Source organism: Calliphora vicina, chromosome 2 (genome assembly GCF_958450345.1).
Source record: "Calliphora vicina chromosome 2, idCalVici1.1, whole genome shotgun sequence".
Classification (NCBI taxonomy): domain Eukaryota; kingdom Metazoa; phylum Arthropoda; class Insecta; order Diptera; family Calliphoridae; genus Calliphora; species Calliphora vicina.
The window spans coordinates 20318345-20345032 of record NC_088781.1 but is presented as its reverse complement, the minus strand read 5'-3'; the positions used below and the strand labels follow the sequence as shown (position 1 = coordinate 20345032).

The 26688-nt window shown below is 31.6% G+C and overlaps 3 protein-coding genes across 3 annotated transcripts in view; 1 reads left to right on the top strand and 2 right to left on the bottom strand.

Moving 5' to 3' along the window:
* Positions 1-18467, bottom strand: part of tkv (thickveins) — a 392745-nt gene extending 374278 nt beyond the window's left edge. Inside the window, exon 1 of the mRNA XM_065499506.1 lies at positions 18359-18467. Within this exon, the coding sequence (XP_065355578.1) occupies positions 18359-18449 (91 nt within the window). The 5' untranslated portion in view covers positions 18450-18467. The remainder of the gene's footprint in view (positions 1-18358) is intronic.
* LOC135951635 (probable cytochrome P450 4ac1) lies at positions 7125-17151 on the top strand. Its single transcript, XM_065501318.1, has 8 exons — positions 7125-7399; positions 7464-7667; positions 7730-7811; positions 15274-15374; positions 15445-15703; positions 15762-15979; positions 16045-16356; positions 16760-17151. The coding sequence occupies exons 1-8, from the start codon at positions 7201-7203 to the stop codon at positions 16921-16923; spliced, it is 1539 nt and encodes a 512-aa protein (XP_065357390.1). The 5' UTR covers positions 7125-7200; the 3' UTR covers positions 16924-17151.
* A 6079-nt stretch (positions 18468-24546) lies between the features above and the next one.
* Positions 24547-25646, bottom strand: LOC135951191 (large ribosomal subunit protein eL34-like). The gene is made up of 3 exons (XM_065500788.1): positions 25625-25646; positions 25246-25318; positions 24547-25135 (listed from the first exon to the last, which is right to left on the bottom strand). The coding sequence occupies exons 2-3, from the start codon at positions 25308-25310 to the stop codon at positions 24745-24747; spliced, it is 456 nt and encodes a 151-aa protein (XP_065356860.1). The 5' UTR covers positions 25311-25318; positions 25625-25646; the 3' UTR covers positions 24547-24744.
* Positions 25647-26688: the final 1042 nt, after the last annotated feature.

Genomic DNA, 26688 nt, shown 5'->3' with positions numbered 1-26688 from the left:
GCTAACGGACGTGCTAGCGTCGAAGAACAGTGCTTCAAGACCAGTGCTGGTATACCATCCGGTCCAGGAGATTTTATATTAAGAAAACCTTTTTAACTGCGCGAAAGAATATATTCCGCATAGTTACTGATACTCTTTCAAGCTCGTGTAGTGGTTGATTGCTTTCCTGTAAGTTCGAATTATTTGCAAATAATTCAGCCAAAAGGTTAGCTTTATCTACCGGGTCTGTGAATGATTGACCATTCTTTAGAGTAGGAATTGAGGAACTAGCGTTATCCTTTATTCTTTCAACGAATGACCAAAAGCTTTTGCTGCCCCTGGGAGCAGCAAGAACTTTGGATCGGAGGGGCGTTGCTCGTGTAGAGATTTTTCAGGCCTCAACACTTTGGCACACGAAGATCTATCTCGCCTTTTTGCGCAGCGATTCAGTTTCGGCATTTTTGTTATCATGCCAGATTCTGAATGCTTCCTCTCTGGATCTGATTAAAATTTCGCACTTCTAATTAAACCAGGACTTTTTCATAAATTTAATCCAAATTTTCATTGTTGAAATGAAGGTTTTCATCCCCATCATAATCATGTTATCGACCATTTTCGCCATGGCATTGACATTTTTTTAAAATGCCGAAATAAATCGTTGACCTCAGCACAACGAGCCTAGGTGCTTCAGCGGAACTTTTTTTTCAAAATAAAGAAGTAAAGCGAAACTTCCCGCAGGACGCTTTGTTGATCGCTGAAAGACTGTAGACATCGAAAGGCTGAGATCATCTTAAAATATTTGTGGGACTGTATCCATCTTCAAATCAACTATTCTCAGTCATGCAATGACCAGCAAATATACCTATCAGACTTGCTGTATAATCCCCGAGTAACCTATTATCCATTACCTGACGAAAAACATTTAGAATATCACTCAATTAATACTTAAACAACAGAGTGCAAACTAGTTCATTGTATTAGCTAGTTATATCCAACGAATGTGGATATCTCGTTATTAATTAATTTTATATTTTCCATTATGTTTCAACGAATACCCTAGTGATCCCGTATTGAAAATATTCCTAAGGCTGTCTTCAAGTCGTCAGTTCACGATCGTTCAATATGTCAGAAATGATTTAAATAGTTGTTAAAACCAAAATTTAGTTAATGAAAATTAAATTGTTTCAACTTCTATTTCTTTCCAAAAGAACAGCTGTTATTAATAGATATTAAATAATATTTGCATATTTACTATGTTTTATTAACTTGTTTTTTTTAAATCGTAATGTCATTATATTTAAACGTTATGAATTATATTGAAATAACATATTAGCACGCGTATAGTTTATACAAGTAATTATGACTAAACAAAAGAGTTAAAATTCAATTAAAGTGACAGCGTAATGTGTAGGTAGGTACACCATTTCCAAAAAAGAAAAAAAAACATCCTAGAATTAACCATGATTTACTATGTAATTGATTAACACTACTATTAATAGTGCCTTCAATACGAGAAAATAACTAGGATCATGAAATAACTCTAACAAATATTATTTTCTGGTTTCGTGATTCGGAAAATCTATAAGCGAAATACAGGAAATACATCTAGATAAATCGTAAACTTACGTTACGAAATTTATGTTTCCCTCGAAGGGAAAATTGATATCGTGATATACCCAGGAACTTTTCATTCACAATAGTTAATTTAGTTCGTTGTTTACAAAATTCCATCTAAAAATTTCACAACATGGGGAATTTTTTCACGTGAACAATGTTGATGAACGCAAAATTGGAAAAGGAAACATATTTCATATAAAATATTGATTCGCTATAGAGGTGATTGCATTAAATTCTTACAAAATTACCTTAGCTTTGGTAAAGTGTTGTGCATTTACGTTGTAAATGGTGTAGATAGGTCATTATCACTTCAAACTACGTAATTTATTGACCGATAACATTGCATTACATGGTTTCGCATTTGAATTCTAAGTAAACCAATATTTTAGTATTAGTTATGGATAAGCAAATGTTTTTTTGTAATGAAATTAGAAAGCGATTAAATGACAAATGAAATATGACAATAATCAAATGTACAGTTAAGGGGAATTATGTAGAACAGAAGATAAAACTGCGACTGAATCTAAGTCTAAATAAAATACTGTTTTTTTAATTTGAACTTCGGGAAATCGTGTTAACTTGGATGTCAAAATTCGTGATAAAGATTAGAAATCTTAGTAGCTGAGATTTTACACGATATTAAAGCAAGATATCATTGGCGGTGGTCAATTGACATTGTCTGCATTATTATCTGCTAGTTAATAGCTTAATAGCAGTGAAACATATTTGGTCAATTCACAAGGTCTCTTATCAGTCATATTGTCATAATGTCCTAATATATCACGACTCCGCAACTCGGCTTAACCGACTCTTAGGCATTCGGCGCAGGTCTCTGCTGGTTGGTTACGATAACACAATAAACATAGCATACAGAGTAGTATTATTTTAGGACATTTTTTGCTTGAAAAACAATAAAAACCATTGTGAAATATTAGGACATTATGACAATATGACATGATAAAAGAATTGACCAATTGATAGAGTAAAATCTTCTATTGTGGTGGAATAAAATTTATTTCGACCACAAATTGATATTCACTCCGGAGATTCAACTCGACCTAACTCTCGACAGAAGTGGAACTGTTTCACCAACAACCAATTACATTATTGTTATGTTAAAGAACTTAGCAAACGCGGAGTTTGATTTTCAAATATCTCTTATCGATATTCTTCTTGAATACAAACTTGTCTTCGGGTTTTAGAAATAGTTAACAATTACAGTTAATATCAAATTGAGAGCATGCAATTATTCATGCATTTAAACTTATAAATATTTAGGTTTGAGAACGATTTAAAAATAACATTTGAATTTAAATTCAGAAAATTTGTCAAACGAGAAATGAAAATGTCGAATTTTGTACCAACAAAGCGTCATATGCGGGAAGTTTTGCTTTACTTCTTTAATTTGAAAAACGTGGCGCAACGTGAAACACACCGATTGCTCACCGAAGCTTATGGTGAATGTGTAACATCGCGTTCAACGTGAGAGAGATGGTTTATGAGGTGCAGAAGAGGACACGGAAGATATAGATCGCCCAGTCCAACCAAAACAGTTTGAAGACAAAGAGCATTACTCCATGAAGATAGTTGTCAAACTCAACAAGAGCTTGCAAAATCATTGGGTGCTACTCAACCAGCAATTTCAAAATGTTTGAGAGCAGCAGAATTCAACCAAAAGCAGGGAAATTGGGTACCATACGAATTGAAGTCGATAGACCTTGACAGATGATTTTGCATGTCCGAAATGATGCTTCAACGCTATAAAAGAAAATCATTTTTGCACCGTATCATTACTTACGATGAAAAATGGATCCATTACGATAACCCGAAGCGTAAGAGATCGTTTGTGAAACCCGTCCGACCAGCCGAATCGACACCAAAGCCAAATATTCATTGCGCTAAGGTAATGCTCTGTATTTGGTGGGACCAAAAGGGTCCCAAATATTATTAGCTGCTGAAATCTGGCCAGACCACCACAGGGAATCTGTACCGAAAACAACTGATTCGTTTGAAGAGAACATTTGCCGAAAAATAGCCAACATATGCGGCCAGACTCGAAATCGTAATATTTCATCATTTCTCGTCCACATGTTGCAATACCTGTTAAAAAGAATCTAGAATGAAGTGATTTGGAATTTTTGCTTCACCCGCTTTATAGTCCAGACCTTGCCCCGTCCAACTACTATTTGTTTCGATCGAAGCAGAACGCACTCTTCGGGATACGCTTCACTTTGAAACAGAGTATCCTAAATTGGCTTGATTTATTCTTGGCCAGAAAAGATGATCAGTTCTTTAGGCTCGGAATCCATATGTTGTCAGAAAGATGGGAAAAGGTCATAGCTAAATAAATTTATATTGTACAAATATTTTCAAATAAAAGCTAAATATTTGAAAAAAATATTTGAAAAATTGAACTTTCAACTTCCCACTAAAATAAACAATTCTTCAGAATAAAAAAATGTTTCATAAAAAAAGTTTTTCACTAAAATATAAAATTTTTAATACCGACTTTCATCGAAAAGCAGATTTTTCGTTTTTTTGCGGAAAAAACCATCACTCAAATAAAGGCAAAGCTTGATAAATACTATGGGTACTCTGCACCATCAATTTAAATGGTAAAATGTGGTTTACTGAATTTCGTTGTCGCCGTACAAGCACGAAAGATGCCGAACGTTCTGGACGCCCAGTTGACGGTTCAACACCCGAAACAATTGAAAAAATTCAGAATATCTCACATGGCTCAGTGGTTTCAATTTTGATTGATCACTTGAGTTTGAGAGAGCTTTCCGCAAGATGGCTGCTCACAATTTGGTAGACGAAAGGGTACACACATGTGCAGTTTCGATGGCAAAAATCCATGAATTAGGCAACGAAATGCTCTCTCTACCACCCTATTCTCGGGATTTTGCAGCAAGTGACTATTTCTTATTTCCAAACCTGAAGAAATGTCTCAGCGGAAAGAGATTTGACTACAACGATGAAATCATTTCGCATAAAATACCAACAAAACTTTTTTTTTGGAAGGAACGACAAAATTGGAGAAACGTTGGACAAAGTGCATAGATCACAGAGGAGACCATGTTGAAAAATTAAATAATTTGTTATCCAAAAATCTGCGTTTCATTAAAAAAGGAACGGACTTTTTGAACCACCCTCATATCTTCGCCATTTGTGATCCGATACGATCCAGAATATATTGACATAAAAGGAAAGATTTCTTTCTATCCTGGTTTATTTTATTGTTAAGTACTACCACACTTTTATCAGCAGCTATTTTATCTATATATATATATAAAAGAGTAACGTTACTGACTGATTCATCATCGCACAGCCCAAACGACTGAAGCTAGAATCATGAAATTTTAACTGTGGGTTCCTCCCTCCCCAAAAAGATCCACTAAGGGTAAAAACGGGTAAATTCGGTAACCTTATATCTTCAAAACTAATAAAGATATAAACAAACTTAAAATTGCATGTTACTCCATTTAAAAAATAAGCTGACAGGTGTTTTGTACTTTTTCGATATTCGAACCTTTTAGGGGAGAAAACGGGTAAAAACTGTATTTTGGTACTTTTTTGGCAACCTATGTATCTTTTAAACCAATAAACATAGAAACAAAATTTAAATCGTATTCTTTACTTATCAAAAAATAAAAAATATAAGTTTGGTACTTTTTGGAAATTCGAACCCTTAGGGGATAAAAATTGTGTTTATTTTTGGTACTTTTTCATAAAATAAGTTTTTCTATAATTTGACATAGACATACGAATATTTTATTATGAGCTCCTACCACGATACAGAAATTTATTTGAATAAAATTTTACCACCATAATGGGGATAAAAAAGGTACCAAAAAGGGGATAAAATCGGGAAAATACATTTTATTTGAAATTATTAAGCCAATTTTTGATAATTTTTTTAACATTGGTTCCTGGATTCATACAAAAATTAACTAATAGGTTGTTATTTCGAACTCGAGTGCCAAGGTTTATATTGGGCCAAACAGTTTGGTACTTTTTTTAAAACATATTTTTTCTTGGGCACATTAACACAGATTTTAATCGTTTGAGACATGTCTGTAGCATAAACAATTTTGGCAAAATGGAAATATTTTTAAATTTCATACTTGAGCGGTGTTCAAGGAGGAAAAGGAAAGGAAACTGGTACTTTTCTCCTAATGGTACTTTTTTTAATATTTTAAATTATTTCACTTATCGACATTAAAGTTAGCTGACTTGTATCTGAGTGAAGTTTGTGTTAGGCATAGGGTACAATATTTAGGTACCAAAATGTGAGAACTGAACTATAGGTACTTTTTTATTCATCTAATGGTACTTTTTGAATTTTATATGACAATGGACTTAGAAACATGAAATTAAGCATATATGGTCCTAAGTGAGTGTGAATTTTAGGGGTAGACTTTTTGGTACTTGTTCTTTAATCGAATGGTACTTTTTGTAATTTCTTCATCAATGAACCTAGAAACTTGAAATAAAGCTTACATGGGCCAGAGTGGGTGGGAATCCACAAGTGGCTGCTTTTTGGTACTTTTTCTATATTATAATGGTACTTTTTTGAATTTTCTATAATAATTGAAACATGAAATTAAGCGTATATGGTCCTATGTGAGTGAAAATTCAAGCGGATACTTCATGGTACTTTTTTTTATTATAATGGTACTTTTTTGAAATTTCTATAACAATGAACTTAGAAACATGAAATTAAGCATATATGGTCCTATGTCAGTGAGAATTCTAGGGGGAGACTTTTTGGTAATTTTTCTTTAATCGAATGGTACTTTTTGTAATTTATTCACCAATGAACTTAGAAACATGAAATAAAGCTTACATGGGCCCGAGTGGGTGGGAATCCACAAGTGGCTGCTTTTTGGTACTTTATCTATATTACAATGGTACTTTTTTGAATTTTCTATAATAATGGACCTAGAAACATGAAATTAGGCGTATATGGTCCTAAGTGGCTTGGTACTTTTTCTTTGTTATCATAGGTACTTTTTTGAATTTACTATAATAACGGACCTAGAGTTTCCAAAAAAACGAAGAATTTCAAAACCGGTTTCGTTTTTTTCGGTTTTGTGATAATTTTTAAATATTAATTGTTAGACTTAATAGTACTATTTCTTTCTTCTAATTGGGGTGGCGAAGCACACCGGGTCAGCTAGTTTATTATATTTGTATAAAAATTCTGCCTAAAATATCAATTTGGTCTCTGAATCGTATTATCTCCTCTAGCTATTAGACAATGCTACTTGAATGACCCCAGCTGTTGAAAAATTTCATTCAGTTGGAAAAACGCAATCCAACACAGCTTCATAACAATGATAAAGTATAAAAAAAGCTATAATATTATCAAGAGAGAGCGTACAGAACCCATTTATTTTTTGTTTGTCGTATTACAATTCCAGATTATATACGAGTATAATATACACTCACTGCTAAATGAACTATAATTGACATAAATATATAATTAAAAAAGAATATTTCATATTTAGTACAATACCTAAATTCAAACGGAAAACATTATAATTTAAAAGTTCAACAAAATTAGTTTTTAAATAAATATTTACACCTTTAACACTAACTATGTGGGTTTTCCTAATATTAACTGTGCTACTAATAGTGTTAATTAGTTATTTGCTTAAACTAAATAAGGATTATTACATCTTAAGTTTATGCAAACGTATTAAAACAATAGATGGCTCTCCTTTAGAAGATAAAGTGGTCATTATACCGGGCTTGACAAGATTTGGCAATAATTTTGATTTGTTAGCAATGACACCAGGTTAGTTTCAAATTTATTTAATAAATTCATTTTTAAACCAAAATTGTATTATTTTTTTTTGCAGCAAAATTATTTACTTTTTGTCGGGAAAAATATGCTTATGCCAAGGGAAAAAGCTATTTATTGCATTTCTTATTTGCCACCGTTTATAGCATTACAAATGCTGAAGATGCCGAGGAGGTTTTTCAAAGTACTTCGGTCATAACAAAAAGTGTCATTTATGATCTGTTGAAACCATTTTTGGGCGATGGTTTGTTGATAAGCACAGGTTGGTTGGTTTTGTGTTTGAAAATTTGTTTTTAATTTGCAAAATAATTACTTTTATTTTAGATCAGAAATGGCATTTCAGACGCAAGATTTTAACACCCGCTTTTCATTTTAATGTTTTGCAAAGTTTTAATGAAGTCTTCAAGTGAGTTCTTATTTTTATTGCTTTTATTTAATGAGATAAGCATTTTTGCTTTTATTACTTTTAGAAAAATGCTCAGAGAAGAACTTTAAGATTTCTTTAGTATTTGTTTATTGCCTTAAAATGACAATGACTTTTCTAATGAGTTGAGCTCTTTGAACTTTTATTATGTTTAGTCATTTAAAAAGAATTTTCAAAAATTCAACTAAATGAAATGAGTTAATTGCAAAGAGTATTCTATTTACTAACTAAGATAGAAAAAACAAGCTGTGCAGAAACTCGTATAGCCACCATCAACAAGCAACCGATCCTCAATTATGTACCGATCCTCATAAAAGTTGGTAGATAGATTTAGGTTCATATGAAACTTATTTATATCCAATTTCATCAAGATATTAACTATTATAAGACAATTATGTTCAAGTCATTTTCTGAGGCGAACCTTTTATAGGGACTAGAGCCAAATGTTGCCCGATTTGCGCCCTACTTTACAGTATAATTTCAGAGTATTTAAAACTACTTATTTTTTTCATATTTTATTTATTGTATCTTCACAAAATAATGTGAACTATCAATATTTTGTTCAAATCTTAAATCTAAATATTAATTTTTATTTAATTTATAGATTTTTGGTAATTATTCGAAAAAGCATAATTTTTAAAAACCGGTTTTTGGTTTTTTCTATCAAAAATCGGTTCGAATAACCGGTTTTTAGCCTTTTTTGTCAATTGGCTTGTAATTTCTACATTTTTCATTTGCGACTCCACAAAGTATACATATTCTGGATCGTAATAGATAGCGAAGTCGATATTGCCATGTCCGTCTGTCCGCCACTATGTTGAAATCAACTTTCCGTGGTATATCGGGAATTCTTCCGGCTCGATTGCTATTTAAAATCGAGAAAATCGGCCCACAAATGGCTGAGTTATAAGGAAAAAACCAGGACAACCTCGTTTTTGACCTATTTTTGATTACTAAATCATTAATATAGACAATAGATATCTAATGATAAATATGTCAAAGACCTGTGCAACGACATGTATGTATAAAGCCATAGTAAGTTGGACCCTACAAGGGGTCAAAATCGGAAAAATATTTTTTTTTAATTTTTTTGTCAGAAATTATTTTTCACCAAAAAAGATTTTTTAAAAATAAAAAATTAAAAAAAAAAATTGGAAAAAACTTTTTTTAAAAAAAAATAAAAAAACTATTTTTAAGTATAATTTGGTGAAGGGTATATAAGATTCGGCACAGCCGAATATAGCTCTCTTACTTGTTGTATTAAAATTATTAAAAATAATCGCATAAAATCTTAAAATAAATTTTAAAAAATATTCGATTTTGTCGAATAATTCGAGATAAAAAAACCGGTTTGTCGAATAACTCGAAAACCGTCCTTTTATAAAAACCGGTTTAAAAAACCGGAAAATTAGAAAAAACCCGGTTTTTCGAATAATTCGAAAACCGGTTTGACAACTCTAGTCCCACCACAGTTGAACGAAAAATTATGTTTAATTTATAGATCCTATCATCAGCGCAGGTCTGTTGGATTCCGTCTTCTTAGTCGGTTGTAGCCATTACTTCTCATTAATGATCGTGCAAGTGTGTTTGGGTGAACTCTAACTATTTCAAATATGACTCCGCTTGTTTTTTTATTTAATTTTTCACCTACCAAGGCGCTGCTGTTATCATTCGAAATATTTTATTTTGGAATCTTTGAATTTTTTCAATATTAGAAGCTGAGGCCGTGCCCCATAATTGAATTCCATAGCACCATATGGGTTTTATTATTGAGCTGTACAGCAAAAGTTTGCAATCTAAACTCAATCTCGAGTTTTTACCAATTAGCCAGTAAATTTGTAGTAATTTTAACTTCATTTGAGTCAATTTCGTATCTATATGCTTTTTCCAGGTAAGACTTCGGTCTAGATGCAGACCTAGATATTTAACTTCAGTTTGTTGTGGTATTATATGATTATTTATTAGGATTTTAGGGCACGATTCTCTACGCAATGTGAATGTAAGATGTATACATTTTTGCTCGTTTACTTTTATTCTCCATTGTTTTAACCACCTTTCTATGTCGAGTATATGGTCTTTTAAAAGTACAGATGATTCTTGGGGGGTTTTTATGAATGGCTAGTATAGTTGTGTCATCAGCAAAAGTTGATATGTGGGTTCGACTGTTTGTAGGCATATCACAAGTATATAGCAAATATAGTATACTTCCTTGGGGTACGCCTGCTTCAATAGGCTGTAGTGAACTTATGAAGTATCCCTCTTTAAGAACGAACTTTCGATGACTTAAATAACTTTCTAGAAGCTTGTGTGTATTCACTGGTAAATATTATTTTATTTTTATCGATAACCCTTCATTCCATACTTTGTCGAGGGCTTGCGAAACGTCGATGAAGAGTGCAGAACAATATTTTCTTTCTTCAAATGTCTTGCATATGATTTCTACCAGCCTGTGAGTTTGTTCTATGGTGTTATGTTTTTCTCGAAATCCGAATTGATGAGTTGGAATATAATCAAAATGATTCACTATCGGCTTTAACTTGTGCATTAACAGTTTTTCGAATAGCTTTGATATATTTGACAATAGGCTAATGGGTCTATATGATTCTACTGTGATCTTTTCCCGGCTTAGGTATCATTGTAACTAAAGAAACCTTCCATTCTGGTGGATAATATTCAAGGCGTAATATAGCATTAAAAATAAATAGGATGCAATTTGGGGTAGCTCGAGCAGCATCTTGTTACTGATTTTATCAATACCAGGTGATTTTTTGTAGTTTAAATCAATGATGTTCATTTCATTGTGCTTTCGCGCTGAGTAACAACACACATATTCTTGTTCTCTTTAAAAGAGCGTAACAAATGTCTCATTTTTTCAGAAATTCGTTAAGCATTGTTGTTGGTTGGTTTTTGGACGAAGCAAAGCAAACACACGCGTTTCAATTACAAATGAACACAAAACAACAAAGTCAGAAATAAATAAAAAATTTTAGAGAATTTCGGTCGTATAATGTGTATTCTTTTATTTCCTTAAAATTTAAATTACATTCATTTAATAAATCGGTTATATCTGGCAAAAATTCTAAATCTAAACATTCTTTATTTTGTTCTTATTTTAAGTGTTTGACATTATGTTTGCTGGGTAGCTCTCTCACCAATACATCTTCATTTATATTTTTGAACATCACTGGTTTAAATCAACAATAGCCTTGTCAATCTCTGAAATCTCAAAAGAGAAGTGGTTCAGCTGCAGTAATATGGGGTAAAGTAGGTGGTAACTCTATTAACTAATTTGTGCAAAGTTTTATCAGGATTGCCGATCAAACAGCGTTCCGGGGTGACATTTGTATGGTAACTAGGTGAAAACATTTACCATTTTCAATACGAAAAAAACCTTATCAAAGGAGAGATTTGTGGAAAATTTCAACCAGCTGGAACATGGGCCGTACCATGTTTTCAACAGGTAGACAGACGGACGGATCTTCTTATAATATTATGAGGACCAAGATTATGTATACTAATCTGGGTATGCGACAAATATTTTGATGTGTTACATCTTTTTTGATGATACCATAGAGCCTTTTTTGCAAAAAATTCATAATACTAGGACGGGTCAATAAATCCGTGACTTTTTGCATGAAACACAAGTTTTTGGATAAAAATCATATTAGTTTTCAACATATACTCCTTTGACCTCTACACATTTTGTCCAAATTTTCTCCAATTTTGTAATCCCTTCCAAAAAAAATAGATTTAACGAGATCAGCAAGATAGATATTTATTTGTGAGATGATTTCATCGTTGAAGTCAAATCTCTTTTCGCCGAGCAATTTCTTCAGGAGAGGGCAAAGGTGATTATTGGTGACAGTAGAGTATCCAACTCTATTGGAGCACCGTCGCAATGTGGGCTACATTTCACTGTTCTATCGGTACTGAAATGGAATGTGTTTTTATGAAATTACAGAACTTGTTCCTGATACCCGCAGATTTTTACGTAATACACGTTTTTCATGAAGAATACTTTGATTGATTGCCCAGTTATTTAGCCGTATGTGTATCAAACTTCCCGCTGAAATGTTTCCTGTCGTTTTTAATATAAGAAAGTTCAAATCGAATGTCCACAAACACTACTCCCTCTTTCCTCCCTCCCATAACTTATTTTCCTAGTTCAAACACAATGCTTTGCATGACTAGGGGTCATCCCCTGAATACTGGTCCAAGAAGAAAAAAAAAACTTTTTACTTGACCAAATGCGTTCGTTTCATTTTCAATTCTCATTTAACCCACCCAATAAGTAAGTGGTGCCGATTCACCCCGAGGAATCCACTATTTTGACTGCAGTATGGTCTTTGGTGTATTGTGGTGGATCCATGTTTCGGTGAAAAAACTCGTTCATATTTCGCTTAAACAACGCCAAACACTTCTGCAAAATTATCACACGATTGTCTTTGTAGTCGATTGTGAGCAACCTGGCAAACATCTTGCGAAAAGCATTCTCATACCGAAGTGATTATTCAAAATTTAAACCACTAAGCCATGTGAGATGCATATGGCTTCCACAATCGTGATTCTTTTTCAATTGTTTCACGTGTAGAAACCTCAACTGGGTGTCAAGAACGTTTGGTATCTTCCGTGCGGCCACAACGAAATTCAGTAAACCACTTTTTTTTACCATTGAAATTGATGGTGCAGTATTTTCTCATATCATTTATCAAGCTTAATCTTTAATTGAGTGATGACTTTTTTTACCAAAAATTAATGTTTAATGAGAAGCTGAAATTCACTTTTTTCCAATTTCTCCTAAAGTCTTAAGGAAGTCTGCTATCAATGGCTGCCAAACACAAACTAAATGACGCAACTTGTTCAAATTTTGACATGAGTCAACTGACAGTTGTTGTAGCAGCATAAACATTTTTACAATATTTAATCAGGGGTTCTGCATGTTGTTCATAAATCCACAGGATGTAATGAAGTAGGGTTGGCTGGACAGTTGAATATGTGGAGGGTGTCATGACCACGTGCTGGGCATAAGTTGAGGACGGCACGGTCTATGCGGGACCAAAAGGCATTAAGCCTATTGCTCCATCCTGATCTTAGTTGTGCCTCTGATATCGGTGGTGGGCGACCTCCAAGTACGACATTCATAAGATATCCTTCTACCGAGTATCTGGTCTCTTCGTATTTGCTTAGGTCCTGTCTGACATGCCTCAGGGTAGACTCCAATTGTGTGATGTCGAAGTTTGGATGACTCCTCCTTGTTCCTTGACCTTAGTTTCCTTGTGAAGGTGGTGTTCGGAAATAATTTGAAGGCAGCCCGTGACGGTCCTTAAGGCTGCATTTTGACAGCATTGAATATTTCTCCACGAAGGCGACCACATTGAAGTAATAGTTGACCACTGACCGACCATTCGACTTGTATGTAGCAAACAAGGGTTTTTTGTCCATACCCCAAGTGCTGTCAGCTAGTTCCTTGAGGACCTTCGCAGTCTATGCTACCAAAACTGACACCCAAGATTTTCGGGTGGTTCACTGTTGAAATTTGTACGTCGTCGACAATGATGCCTAAGTTGAGTTTTATCTCCTTCGTCCAGGTGTTGAAGAGTGTTGCCGATGACTTCGTTAGTGATAATTGCAGGTTACGTGCAGTGAAGACATTGTGGATTTCGTTGAGATAACCATTTACCATACCGCCATACCATACCCTTGGCCGAGTGAACTCAGGTCATTCCGGCTGTCGTGAAAATTATGTCTGTTGACAGGAGCGGTATTGCCCATAGAGTTAAGAGTCGATAAATTCAAAAAGTTTCGGACTTATTAACTTTCAATTTAAAAAAATTGGTCGTTGTTTTATTTTTCTCAACATTCGCTATAAAATTTGTTAAACTTTCGTTATATTAGGTGTTAGAAAGATTTTTGTTAAAACTACTTTTAACTTAAAAATTATACAACACTAGCTGTCCCGGCAAACGTTGTTCTGCCATAGCTCATACAAAGTTTGAAGACTGCCACTATAATAGTACTCCAGATATGCAATAATAAATTTTTATTTTGTATGGGAGGTTCCACGCCCATTGTACCTATATAGGTCAATTGTGAATCTAAACCATCCAGGGACAAACTCAAACACACACAAAAAATTTCATCGAAATCGGCTCAGCCGTTACGGAGGAGTTCAGTTACTAACACTCGTACAGAAGAATGCCATATCTCCGGAACTACTATGCCGACTTCACATAAACCATCTACAGACCATCCCCAACGTACCCTGAAATTTTGGTTGAAATCGGTCGACCCGTTTTCGCAGTTAGTGGTGACATCAAAATGTACATTTCTTTTTATATATAAGATTTATATTTTATAATATAAACAAGTTGAGCCGCCCGGCTTCGCCCGGTAGCATTTACTAATGTTAGTTCTTCAAGTTTCTCCAACCCACATACACCTGCCTATTTTTATTTATTTGCAAATAAATTATCTAAATTTGTACTGCATACTTTAGGGAGCTTTTTTATTACAGTTGACAGGACTAAAAAAAGATCCGAGTTTTACCCTCAATTTTTAAATTTTTTTCTTTACAAACCATATCCTGAAAATTTCTATCCAAAAAAAAATTAGCCAAATCGCTCCTGGCGTTCTCACGTGATGCCATTACATACATGGACCATTTCATTTTTATACCCTTTATCATGAGTGGCAAGGGTATATATAAGTTTGTCATTCCGTTTGTAATTTCCACATTTTTCATTTGCGACCCCATAAAGTATATATATTCTGGATCGTTATAGATAGCGGAATCGATATAGCCATGTCCGTCTGTGTGTTGAAATCAACTTTCCGAAGCTCTTAAAATAACTTACATACACGATTCATACATCAATATCTCCAAAATTCTTCCGGCTCGGTCGCTATTTAAAATCCAGAAAATCGGTCCACAAATGGCTGAGATATAAGGAAAAAACTAGGACAACCTCGATTTTTGACCTATTTTTTACCTATATCTGGATTACTAAGTCATTAATATAGACAATATGGATATCTAATGATAGATATTTCAAAGACCTTTGCAAAGACGTATATAAGACCATAGTAAGTTGGGTCAAAATCGGAAAAAAAAAATTTTTTAACCCGAATTTTTTTTCATCAAAATTTTTTTTTTTGTCATAAATTCTTTTTCCAAAAAAAATAATTAAAGAAATTTAAAAAAAAAAAAATTTTGAAAAAACTTTTTTAAAAAAAAATTTAAAAACAATTTGGAAAAAAAAATTTTAAAACATTAAAAAAAAAATATTGATTTCGTTTAAATAAAAATATTTAAAAAAAAAAATATTTTTAAGTATAATTTGGCAAAGGGTATATAAGATTCGGCACAGCCGAATATACATAGCTCTCTTACTTGTTATATATACAGAAGATAGATTTAACATTTATATTTTTTTTAAATTTGCAGAGAAGAAAGCTTAAAACTTTTAAATAAATTACAAAATTATGAAAATAAAGAAATTGATGTGGCTGATATTATAACAGAGTTCACTCTAAACAATATATGTGGTAAGTTTTAAAATAAAAAAACACTAAAATACAAAAATAATTCACACAAAATTTCACCTATAATTTCTAGAAACTGCTATGGGCGTTAAATTGGACAATATAAGCGGTAGTTCAGATTATCGTAAAGTTATACATGATATTGAAACAACAATTGTTCAAAGACTTTGTAATCCTTTAATGTATTACAACATAATATTTTATTTGTTTGGGGACTATAAAAAACAAACGGAGAGTATTAAAATTGCCCATGATTTTAGCAGTAAAATCATAAAGAAAAAACGACAAGAATATCTGGCAAATCAAAGGGAAACTCAAGCCGAACCAAAAGAGTAAGAGTGAGAGAGATTTCTAGATTATATAAATATTTATAAATATTATTTCATTTAGAAATGAATTTGGTGTAAAAAAACGTTATGCCATGCTGGACACTTTATTGGCCGAGGAGGCCAAAGGTTTCATAGATCATCAGGGTATTTGTGATGAAGTGAATACTTTTACTTTTGAAGGTTATGATACCACTTCCACTTGCTTGATATTTGCCGTTTTTAATTTATCTTTAAATCCGGAGGTGCAGCAGAAATGTCGCCAAGAAATTCTTGATTTGGGTATAATTTAGAAATTATAATTTTTATACCTATTTGATTTTATTTAAATTGTTTCCATATTTTAGCTGAATTTAGTTCCTTAACTGTGTTTGATTTCAACAAATTGGAATATTTGGAATGTGTTTTAAAGGAAACTTTGCGCATGTATCCCTCAGTGCCGTTTGTGGCCAGAAATTGTACTGTGGACACATGTTTGAATGGTTTGTTTTTACCTGCAAATACCCAAATTAATGTACATATTTATGATATTATGAGTGATCCTCGACATTTTCCCGAGCCGAATGTCTTTAAGCCGGAGAGATTTTTAGCCGATGTCTCGGTCAGAAGACATCCGTTTGCGTTTGTACCGTTTAGTGCCGGTTCGAGGAATTGTATTGGTAAGTATATAAAATTGGATTTCCGGTTGAATGTAAATCAATTTTCAAAATTCATAAACCGCTAAATTTGGAAAAAAAATCAATCGAAAAGATAGGGGGAATATTGATTTTGTCATTCCGTTTGTAACACATCCAAATATATGTCGCAGACCTTATAAGATTCTAAGGCGATCTAGCTATGTATGTCCTTCCGTGTGTCTGTCTCTTGAAAACATGATGATTTCCAAAGAGAAGGAGCTAGCTGGCTCATAAACCCCTTAATTTAAAAAAATCAATGACAAACTTTTTGTAAAATTATTTAAATTTTTTCAAAAATTTTCATTTAAAATCCTTATTTTTCTACTAAATTGTTTAAACTAAAACTATTGCTAACAAATTCTTAATTTATTTCTTCTTTTTTTAGGTCAAAAATTCGCCATACTCGAAATGAAAGCAATTTTGGTTGCCATCTTAAAGAATTTTGAAATTTTACCCATTACAAAATTGGAAGATTTAATATTTCACAATGGCCTCATATTGAGAACACAACAAAAAGTCTATGTTAAATTAAAGAAAATTGAAAAATGAAATTCAATAATATTTACAGTTAATTGCATACACCGTTACACGATCTAACGATCCTACACATTTAATATTGTTTTTTTTTCAACATTTTAAAGAAAAAAAAAAACTGAATTCTGTGTAGCAGTATTTGTGGGAACATAATTTTTAATACATGTCGTGTATTTTTTTTTACAATTTAAACTACTCAATAAATGTTTAATCATTTGGCGTTGGTTGGTTTTCTAGTTTTTATGTGATTTTTTTTTTCATTTCATTTTGATTGTAGTTGAAGAAGCAGAAGAAAAATATTGCAAAAATATCACATACATGTCCATTAGTGGCATGTTCCATGTTACTTCAACTGTACAGAATGTGAAATATTTTGGTGTGATTTATAACAAGAAATCAATTTGCTGGCATCAAATAAACAAAGTAAAAATTTTGATTTGATTGGCTTGATTGTGTTAAAAGCAAAACTTTAATTTCTTTCACGTTTGTGTTGTTAGAAGAAGAAAAACTCTATAAAATACCTTGGAGTGTTGTAAGTTTTAAAGCGAATGAATGAAAAAAACTTTAAACGTGATGTAAATTTTAATATTTTCTTCAGCATTATTGAAAAAAACGAACTAATAAATAAAAGAACTTAAAAAGAGATACAAAATTTACAACTGTAAATTACTTAACGCCAGCTAACTGTTAGTAACTTGATAAACACCTCTAGGCATATATTAAAATATAAAGATGCTCAAATGGATTGGATCATTAAATGAACAATTTATAGACAAAACAAATGTTTTTTTTACAGAACTATATATATTATGAACACCAATTCTCTATTTATACAAAAAAATACTATAATCAGCATTAAAAATGCCAAAATATAACGTTTTGAACATTAATTTAAAAATACCAAAAATAACGGTCATATAAAAATATATACAGTGGCAACACGTATTAAATCATTTTGGCGCTATCTAGTGTTTAGTAGAAACTTCAAAACAAATCTAATTGGAAAATTACAACAAAACAAAGCACTAACAATTAGTACAACTAAAAAAAAACCATACACACACAACCAACTTTACACACTTTTTTATTAATAATTCTATTGTTTATAATATGCAAATTCTTCTCACAACAACTCATTTATAAACAAATAAACAATTATTTCACAGAAAAAAACAACAAAAACGCCAAACCATTCTCACTATTGCATTTTTTTTGTTTGATAATCTCACCAACAACAATAACAACAACACCTGTTTAATTTCTTATTGGAGTAAAAGAGTACACCATATGTTTTGCAGCCAATTAAAGAGATTCGCGTATCAAAAAAAAAAACAAACCAAAAACAGCAAAGAAGCCTTATAAAATATTTTAAGTTTTCACTTAAATTTCATGGATTTTTACACAAATTTCATTTTTATTACGAAATTTTAAGGTTTAGTTACACACCAACCTGTTTTTAATTGCAAAAAGATGGTTAGAATTAACACAAAACGCGTAAAACATTTACGACCGTCGCGGTAACAAAACATTTTTTCGGCCATTTTTTCACAGACTAGTGATGGCAGCACTGAGATATTGTTATGTTAATTGAGCGATTGTTCTCATGGAATGTCATCTCTAATAAAGTTTGTAGGCAACATGGTTGCATTTTCGTTTGCTATTAAATCCTTTTGGTGTGTGGGTGTTAAAAGTGAATCGTTCCAAGTGGAAAGGATCTTGTAAGTGGAAAATTAACTAATTGTTGTATTTAGTTCATTGATAATTCGTTTATCTTCTTACGTTATCTCTTTTATAAAACAATATTGGGAACAAATCAAGATCCCAGGTTTTGTTCCCAAACTCTTAGGAAGTTATATTAAATTGTGACCGATTGAACAAATCTAGATCCCAGTAACAGTTTATATTTTCATAACTTCTTTTCTGTAAATATTCATAACACTGTAGAGCAGTCATGCCCAAGCCCTATACTCTTGGTACTCTTTTGTTATTGTAATTGCTCTTAGCTATAGGCTGTGTGTTTTGTATACTCACTAGAGCACTCAGCATTAGCAATACAAAATACACAAACAACTTTGTCTTATTATTTTTTTTGTCGTTCTTCACTGAATACACGCATGTTGAAAGCAACAACACTTTCGTATGCTTGCTGGTAAACATTGACGATTGCGATCATCCATGTAGATTTTGTTTTTGTTTATCGTATGATATTTTAAAAATGTGTGTGTTGAAAGTGAGTTTTTTTTTTCTTTTTTCTTTGTATGAATTGGTTTTAGCAACAACAGATATTGAATAAAAAGTAGCTTTTCTTTAACTGTATTGGTGTTTACTCTTCCATAAGGAACTTGTGGGCACCCCTGCTGTAGAGTGTATCGAACACCTCTTCGCTGAAATCACTTTTTCAGTATTAAAATTAAAATTTTCTGAAGTACTATCGTATGAATTCAAAATGGAATTTTTGGTTCACAATGTTAACAGTTCCATATTATATATGTATCACATAAAAGGTGTTTTGAAGGACTATTCAATGATACCCATAATGATCAGAACATTTTCTAAATACCTATATGAGAAATTTACTATTATATAAACTTGAATTACTTCCATTTTTTTTTTGCTGGGTATTTTTAATTTTTTTTAATTTTATTCATTGCTTCATTATTAACGAATTTAGGACGGCATTACATACATACATTTTTTTCCTGAGTACAAAAACAATGTTATGCGGGACTCTCTAATGCAGGGGTTCTCACCGTTTTTGCCTTCACAAATACTTTTGAGAACCCCATTTATCATTTTCAAATATAATTCAAAATTCTAGTGGATTAATAAATACGATGTAAATATGCAATTACATATATATATTTTGTTCTATTTGAAATTTGAATATCGGAAGAATTCTTGGTTACATTCAAAATGGAAAAAAGATAATACATACATATACATATGTATGTATGTAAAGAAATTATTTTGAAAATTCTAAGAAATTTTCCTCAAGAAACCATACATCTAAAAAACTATTAAACTACTAGCTGATCTGGCAAACGTTCTGCCATACACATTATTTCTAGTGAATATGTTGGTTATTAAATAAAAAATAGCGAATGTATTCTAAGGTATTTATAGGTATAGGTATTTTTGATGCCAAATGAAGAGAAATACAAACAAAATTTTTTGGAAAATATTTTAAAAAATGGGTGGATAGGGACATCCTAATGTCCTAGCGGTATGATATATAATATTCTCCTACCTACCAAAAATATATACAATATTTCATAAAAATAGTTGATGAAAATTTGGTTATAGGTATTTTTTAATGCCAAATAAATAAAATGCGAAAAAAAGCTTTTGGCCAAAAAATGGTAGCGGTATGAAATATACTTTACGAACTATTCTCATACCTACCAAACATACATACAAAATTTCATAAAAATCGGTTGAGCCGTTTCGGAGGAGTTCAAACACTAACATTGTGACACAAGATTTTTATATATTAGATTAAAAAATAATATATGTATATGTATACTGAAATATCATTGGATAACAGTCGAAATGCACAAGATAGGATTTCATTTTAGACCTTCCTTAGAATTTTCCGTAGATTGCGTTTCTGCTATACAATTTTTCACTTTTTTATCGTCCATACAATTCGACCCGGCTAATGAACATAAATATATGTAGATTTGAGTAAAATTATAACTAAAATTTTATTCGGTATGTATCTATGTATGGTTTAGTTTATTATTGCCATTTTTCCTATTTTTTACCAAAACATGATTTATTGTTTGATACACAAAACGTTGTCAAGTTAAGAAACTGAATCAATTTCAAACGGAATATAGGACTGACCTGATACCACTTTTTACCTCTACCATATTTGAAGGAAGTTTCTACTTCTATCATTAAGCGGTCCTATAGGTAGTACTTCAATTTAAATAAAACAATGTGTATGTGTGATATCATTGAAATTTGTTATTCATTTGAAAGCCCTATCGATAGGTGGTCAAGATCTTCGTGGCCACTTCACATCACCTCCACGTGAGACGACCATACCATCATATCGCTCGTGGGATTAGTTAATTTTTTAAACAAAAAAAAAATATTTTTAGACAAAGTTTGAATATTTTATTACAGAATGTAATAATTTATGAATACCATAACTTCTAATTCCTTAATTTTCTTCTTCGGAAAAAATTATTTTTTCCGGAATGAAATTTTAATTTAATTATTAGATACTACTAAATTCCAACAAAATTTATAAATTATCATAAGCAAGGAATGCTGTAAAATTTAAATTCGTTAAAAAAAAGGATTTCTCAAACATCTCAAACATTTCTCAACATTTTGCTGATCATTTATGTTTTAGATTTCATTTGATGTCTATTTTTGAATGAATTTATTGCTATTAATTATAAACAGAATATTAGTAAGGAAATATAAGTGGAAATAGATATTGACTTTTAAGCTACTTTTTTATATACAATAGGTTTTCCTATTATCGTCCACCTAAAAATTCCTATAATTAAACTCCATATATCCAGGTCCATTATATTTGAATATTTATCTTCTAATATTTCATTTATTCAAGGAATTTGCAATCTTGTTAAATAATTTACAAAGTTCGCTACTGTTACCCCTAAAATACCCTTTCAGCTCAATTTTAAATATTTTCAACTTGTTTTTATTTTTATAAATTTTATTAATTATTTAATAATACAGGCTGAAATTACTGATATCATAAAATGCCGTTATAGAAATAATAGCAAATACCGTTACCGACATAACTGTAATTGCCGTTACCGCTGATATACCTTTATCTGAATTATACAAATTAGCTTTACTGTTATGTGTTAACCGTTTCAAATCGGTAGACAACTTTGGATTTAAATTACTTGAATGATTTAATAGTTAGTTAATTCTATAAACCATTAATTAAATACGTTTAATATATTAAGAAATTATTAATGAAAAACAAACCTACTTGCCGTGTACAAGCAATTCAGTAATCAAATTTAAAAGAAGAAATTGTTCTCCTTCAACCTACCTTACCTCTGACTATAGAGAAACAACAAGAGCGGAAACTAGAAAAAAAATTTACTCATCAATTTGAGTAATTTTTTTTCTAGTTTCCGCTCTATGTTTCTCTATGACTACTTTCTCAGCACTTAGGTTTTTGACAAGTGAGTTAGGTCTTTGATAGGAGAGTTTCCGCTCTATGTATATTTTTCTATGGCTCTGCCTCGCAACAATTGCCTAATGTAAAGGGGTCTTACCTTCAAATCTTACAAGAATTTGACATTTTGAATATAAAACGTAAACAAACTTTCGAAATAGTTGCCAGTTTCCAAAATGTTATTACAGATGGGTACTGACAGCTATAATTTTCTGTTGCAAAATTTATAACCAAAAATTTGTGGTTGCCTTCTAACAGCACAACTGAAGTTCGGTTGCCATGCATAATCGATCCATAAATTACGATTTTTGTTATATTTACATTAGGCCGGGTCGAATTGTATGCACGATAAAAAAGAAAAGAATCGTATTGCAGAAACGCAATCTACGGAAAATTCTAAGAAAGTTTCATCAAGAAACCATAGGTCTAAAATCAAATCCTATCTTGCGCATTTCGTCTTTTATCCAATAAAAAAACTATTTAAAAAAATTAATACTGAAATATCATTGGATAAAAGACGAAATGCGCAAGATAGGATTTGATTTTAGACCTATGGTTTCTTGATGAAACTTTCTTAGAATTTTCCGTAGATTGCGTTTCTGCTATACGATTTTTCGTGAAAAAAATCGACACACCCTAATGTACATAGTTCAAGCCAAAGAGATAATTTTATTAAATTTGAAGAATATTTTGGAACTGATATCCATCATATTTAAATATCCATATACATGATTGTTATAGGAAGAAGAAGTCGCAGGACAAATTATCGCAAAGTGAAACCCTCTTAATTATTCCAAATACGAAAGTTTGAATTTTTCATCAGGGTGCTAATTACCGCAATCGAACACGATCGAATACTTATTTGGACGTGCAGGTTTTTATTTTTGGGATTCGATATCGAATAAAAAGTATAGAAAATTATGATTGTGCTCGATAACGAACGAGTTTTACCCGAAGGCGTAGTAACCGTATTCGTAGTAACCTTTCTATATACACGGCGGTTACTGCGTAACTCAATCCGAAAACGAAAATGTTCGAAATTGTGTGCTAAATACATTGTAATTCGAAACTATTTTATTTCGAATCGAATTAGGGAGTAACCTAATAGTTTCAGTTCCGTAGTTTAAACAAAAGTAAAGTTTTTGGTACAGGAATTGATTAAAAATTAAAAAAAAAAACAATAATTACAAACAAATATCAATTCCACCTTGAAAACCGAAGGTGGTTTCATTTCGAAAAAACTTCTCGTTTTACTTTTTCTGAAGAAGTAAAATATGGAAGTGGAATAACTTTCCACTTTCGTCGGAATGGAATTCTGTGACAGGCCTGATAATCCAGAAAATTTGTAAGTCATCAAAGGTTAACTGTTTATTTCGGAAAATAGCCCAACACTTCAGAAATATAATGTTATAGATAATATAAGCAAAGGCTGCAATCTCCTATTTTTTTAGTTTCTGTCATAACAAAATCGTTCATCACAATCGAGATTGGATAGGTATTATAAATAACTTTAATTTAATATCAAATTTGACTAGGGACCATCAGCGATAGCTGTATGAACGTAAAGTATTTTTTACCCAGGAAAATTGTATTTGTTACAACAATAACTAAGAAAGTATTTAATATTCGTTTCACGTTTCATTTAACTTTAAATTGTTGTATTTATTATAAACAATCGGTATGTAAACAATATTTTATGAATAATTTGCATTTGTTCCACACAAGAATGCATTTGTCCTGCTATTTCATAGTTATGGAAATATGTATTTTATTTATGGAAGTATCAACTATAACAGTTGACCATATTAGTAACAATATTCTCGGCTACATAAAATATATTTGTGATGATTTTTATTTTAATCTTTAATTTAATCTTCAGCCCAATTATGAAAAAAAATTCCCCGGGAGTTTTTTCCCTTTTCGTTTTTTTAACATAGAATTTGAATAGGAAAAATGAGAAAAGGGAAAAAACTCCCGGGGATTGTTTTTTTCATAACTGACTAAACACTATAAATTTTAGTTAGGATCAGATTTTGTTTGTAAGAAATATTTATGATGCAAAAGATCAATTGAAATATTACTTTTGTTCTAGATGTCTACTAATGTGCTGTTTTTCTATAGCGATCGAGTGCTTTGAGTAGACATTTTGCATGTAAAAAAAATTATACACTATTGTTTTATTAAGGGGACGATATACAACTATGTATATTTTTAAAGGAATCAGTTTTGATAAACATTTTGTGAATTAATCTAACTACATTAAAAACGAAAATATATTCTGATTAGATTTACTATCATGCACACTTAATTACTCATTAATTTGATCACATTTCGATTTTAACTCATACTGCTACCACTAGCAATCGATTAATCTGTACAAGTGTCCACTTTGAAAACTTCATCACTAACATTTTGATTTTACAATTTATCCTTTTCAAACAACTCATTGGTTAAATAAAAACACTTCATTTCTTAAAAAAACAATTTGTTTTAGATTTTTTTTTAATGTAAAATGTTTTCACTTCATTTTTATCAACGTTGAATTCTATACACAGATTTTGTATAATAAAATTGTTTGTTATTAGTTGTATAAACACACACGTCTCACTTAAATCCTAAGAAAAACTCAACACTCAAAAACACTGCAGCAAATTTTGGATGTTAATTTACTTCTTGGATTTGCCGGTGGCTTTTTGAGCGGGCTTCTTGGCAGCAGATTTGCCGGTGGCCTTGGAGCCAGCCTTGGTAGGTTTCTTTTCGGCAACCTTGGTGGGCTTGACGGGCTTAACGAGCATCTCGCGTTGACTCTTCAAAGCTTTGACGATTTTTTGTTCCTCAATGAGGAAAGCACGAACGATACGTTCGCGCAAACAGCCATGGCAGAGAACACCACCGTAGGTACGGGCGACAGTCTTTTGACGCTTGGACAAACGGCTACGTTCGCAGGGGCGACTGGGGCGGATACCCTTCAACTTCTCTTTACATTGACCGCACTTTGGGACAGTCTTGTTCTTCTTAACGTATTGGTATACCAAACGACCACCAGGGGTGCGGACACTAAAATTTAAAAATTAACTTTGATTAGTCTCAATTTCTTGTTAGCTGATCTCCAAATCCATTTGGTTCAGAGTTACAGTACATGTAATATGTATGCTTTGTTTACTTACATACGTCTCCTGTTGGATTTGGTGTTGTAAGACAGACGTCTTCTCAAAGTCAAACGTTGAACCATTTTGTCGGCTATTTACACATCCATGTTCCAATAACACACATTCCAAGTTCAAGTCATCATTATGAGCACATAATCAAAACATTAGTTGTCCACACATATGATGAGATTTTGGGGGAAAAGAGGTAGATTGTTGTCGTTTGTTTTGAAACATCGAAAAAGGTTAGAAAATAGAGAAGAAATTCCATTAGTTTATTGGTTTCACTTAATTTATTATGTATATAATTCATTTCACTTTTCTTTTATATTGTTTTTGTTTAAATTCATTAGATTTTTCATGATTTTTTCGGCATTCAAAAAATTTTTAGTACGCATACCTTCAAGAAATAAACTAGAAAGGAAGTTGTCGGTATTGCAGTTCACCGACCTGAAGTTGGCTGCGCTTGCTGACAGCTCTCACTACTGTCAAACCAACGGTTAAGGTTGGTAATACAGTGTTATGTGTTGTATTTGAACTACAGAGTTGTTTTATGGTAATAGCAGGGCTTGGGAAATTGTAAAAAATAAATTAAATTAACAATCAGTTCCTTTTTTACAAGGCGAAATTTGAAAGGCAGACTGACAAAGTTTGTTGTCATGGGATTTAAGATGAAGAGTGTGTAGTACACAGGTTTAGGTTAGTTCAAGAGAGAATAAAAAGAATATCTGCCTTTCCATTTATAAATTGTAAAAGGAGATACATCTAATTTTTATTCTTTTATTGAAAGACAAATCTTTGTTAAAACTGCAATAAAAAATAGTTGGTAATATTAATTAATATTAAGATATACGATGACTGTCATTAGAACACATTAGTACCCAATATGCATTTTTACTGGAATTCAAGTTGAAAGCAAGTGTAATTCAATCCTTGAATAATAGTCAAGCACTTGAATTAAAGTTGTATTACACTTTATTTCAATAGCATTCTCCAGTAAAAAGGAAACATAAATTCAAGCCATATGTTTTTTGTTTGAAAAATATTTAATTTTTAAAATATTTTAAGTTTAGGACATAACATTTGCATTCAAGTCAAATTCCAACAAAATGTTCAAATGCTTGAATTTTTGGGGTTTTGGTGCTTATTGGGTTTATTATTCATTTACAAATATTTGGTTTTTACAAATGTTAATTATAATTTGTTAAATTTTTATAAATCAATCATATGCAATTGAATGTTTTTATTTTTACAAAAAAAAAATGAGCTGAAAAAACGTTGTTTTTTATAAGATTATATGATCAGACATTCAGATTACACCGAAATTATAACTAAAATCGAATCTGTTTTAATTGGTGTTTTTATACTCACGTTGAAACCGATTCTAAATTGGAAAAATGTAACAGTTACACTAATTTCAATTATTTCAGTACTTTAATGATAACTTGTTTTGGTCTGACTTTA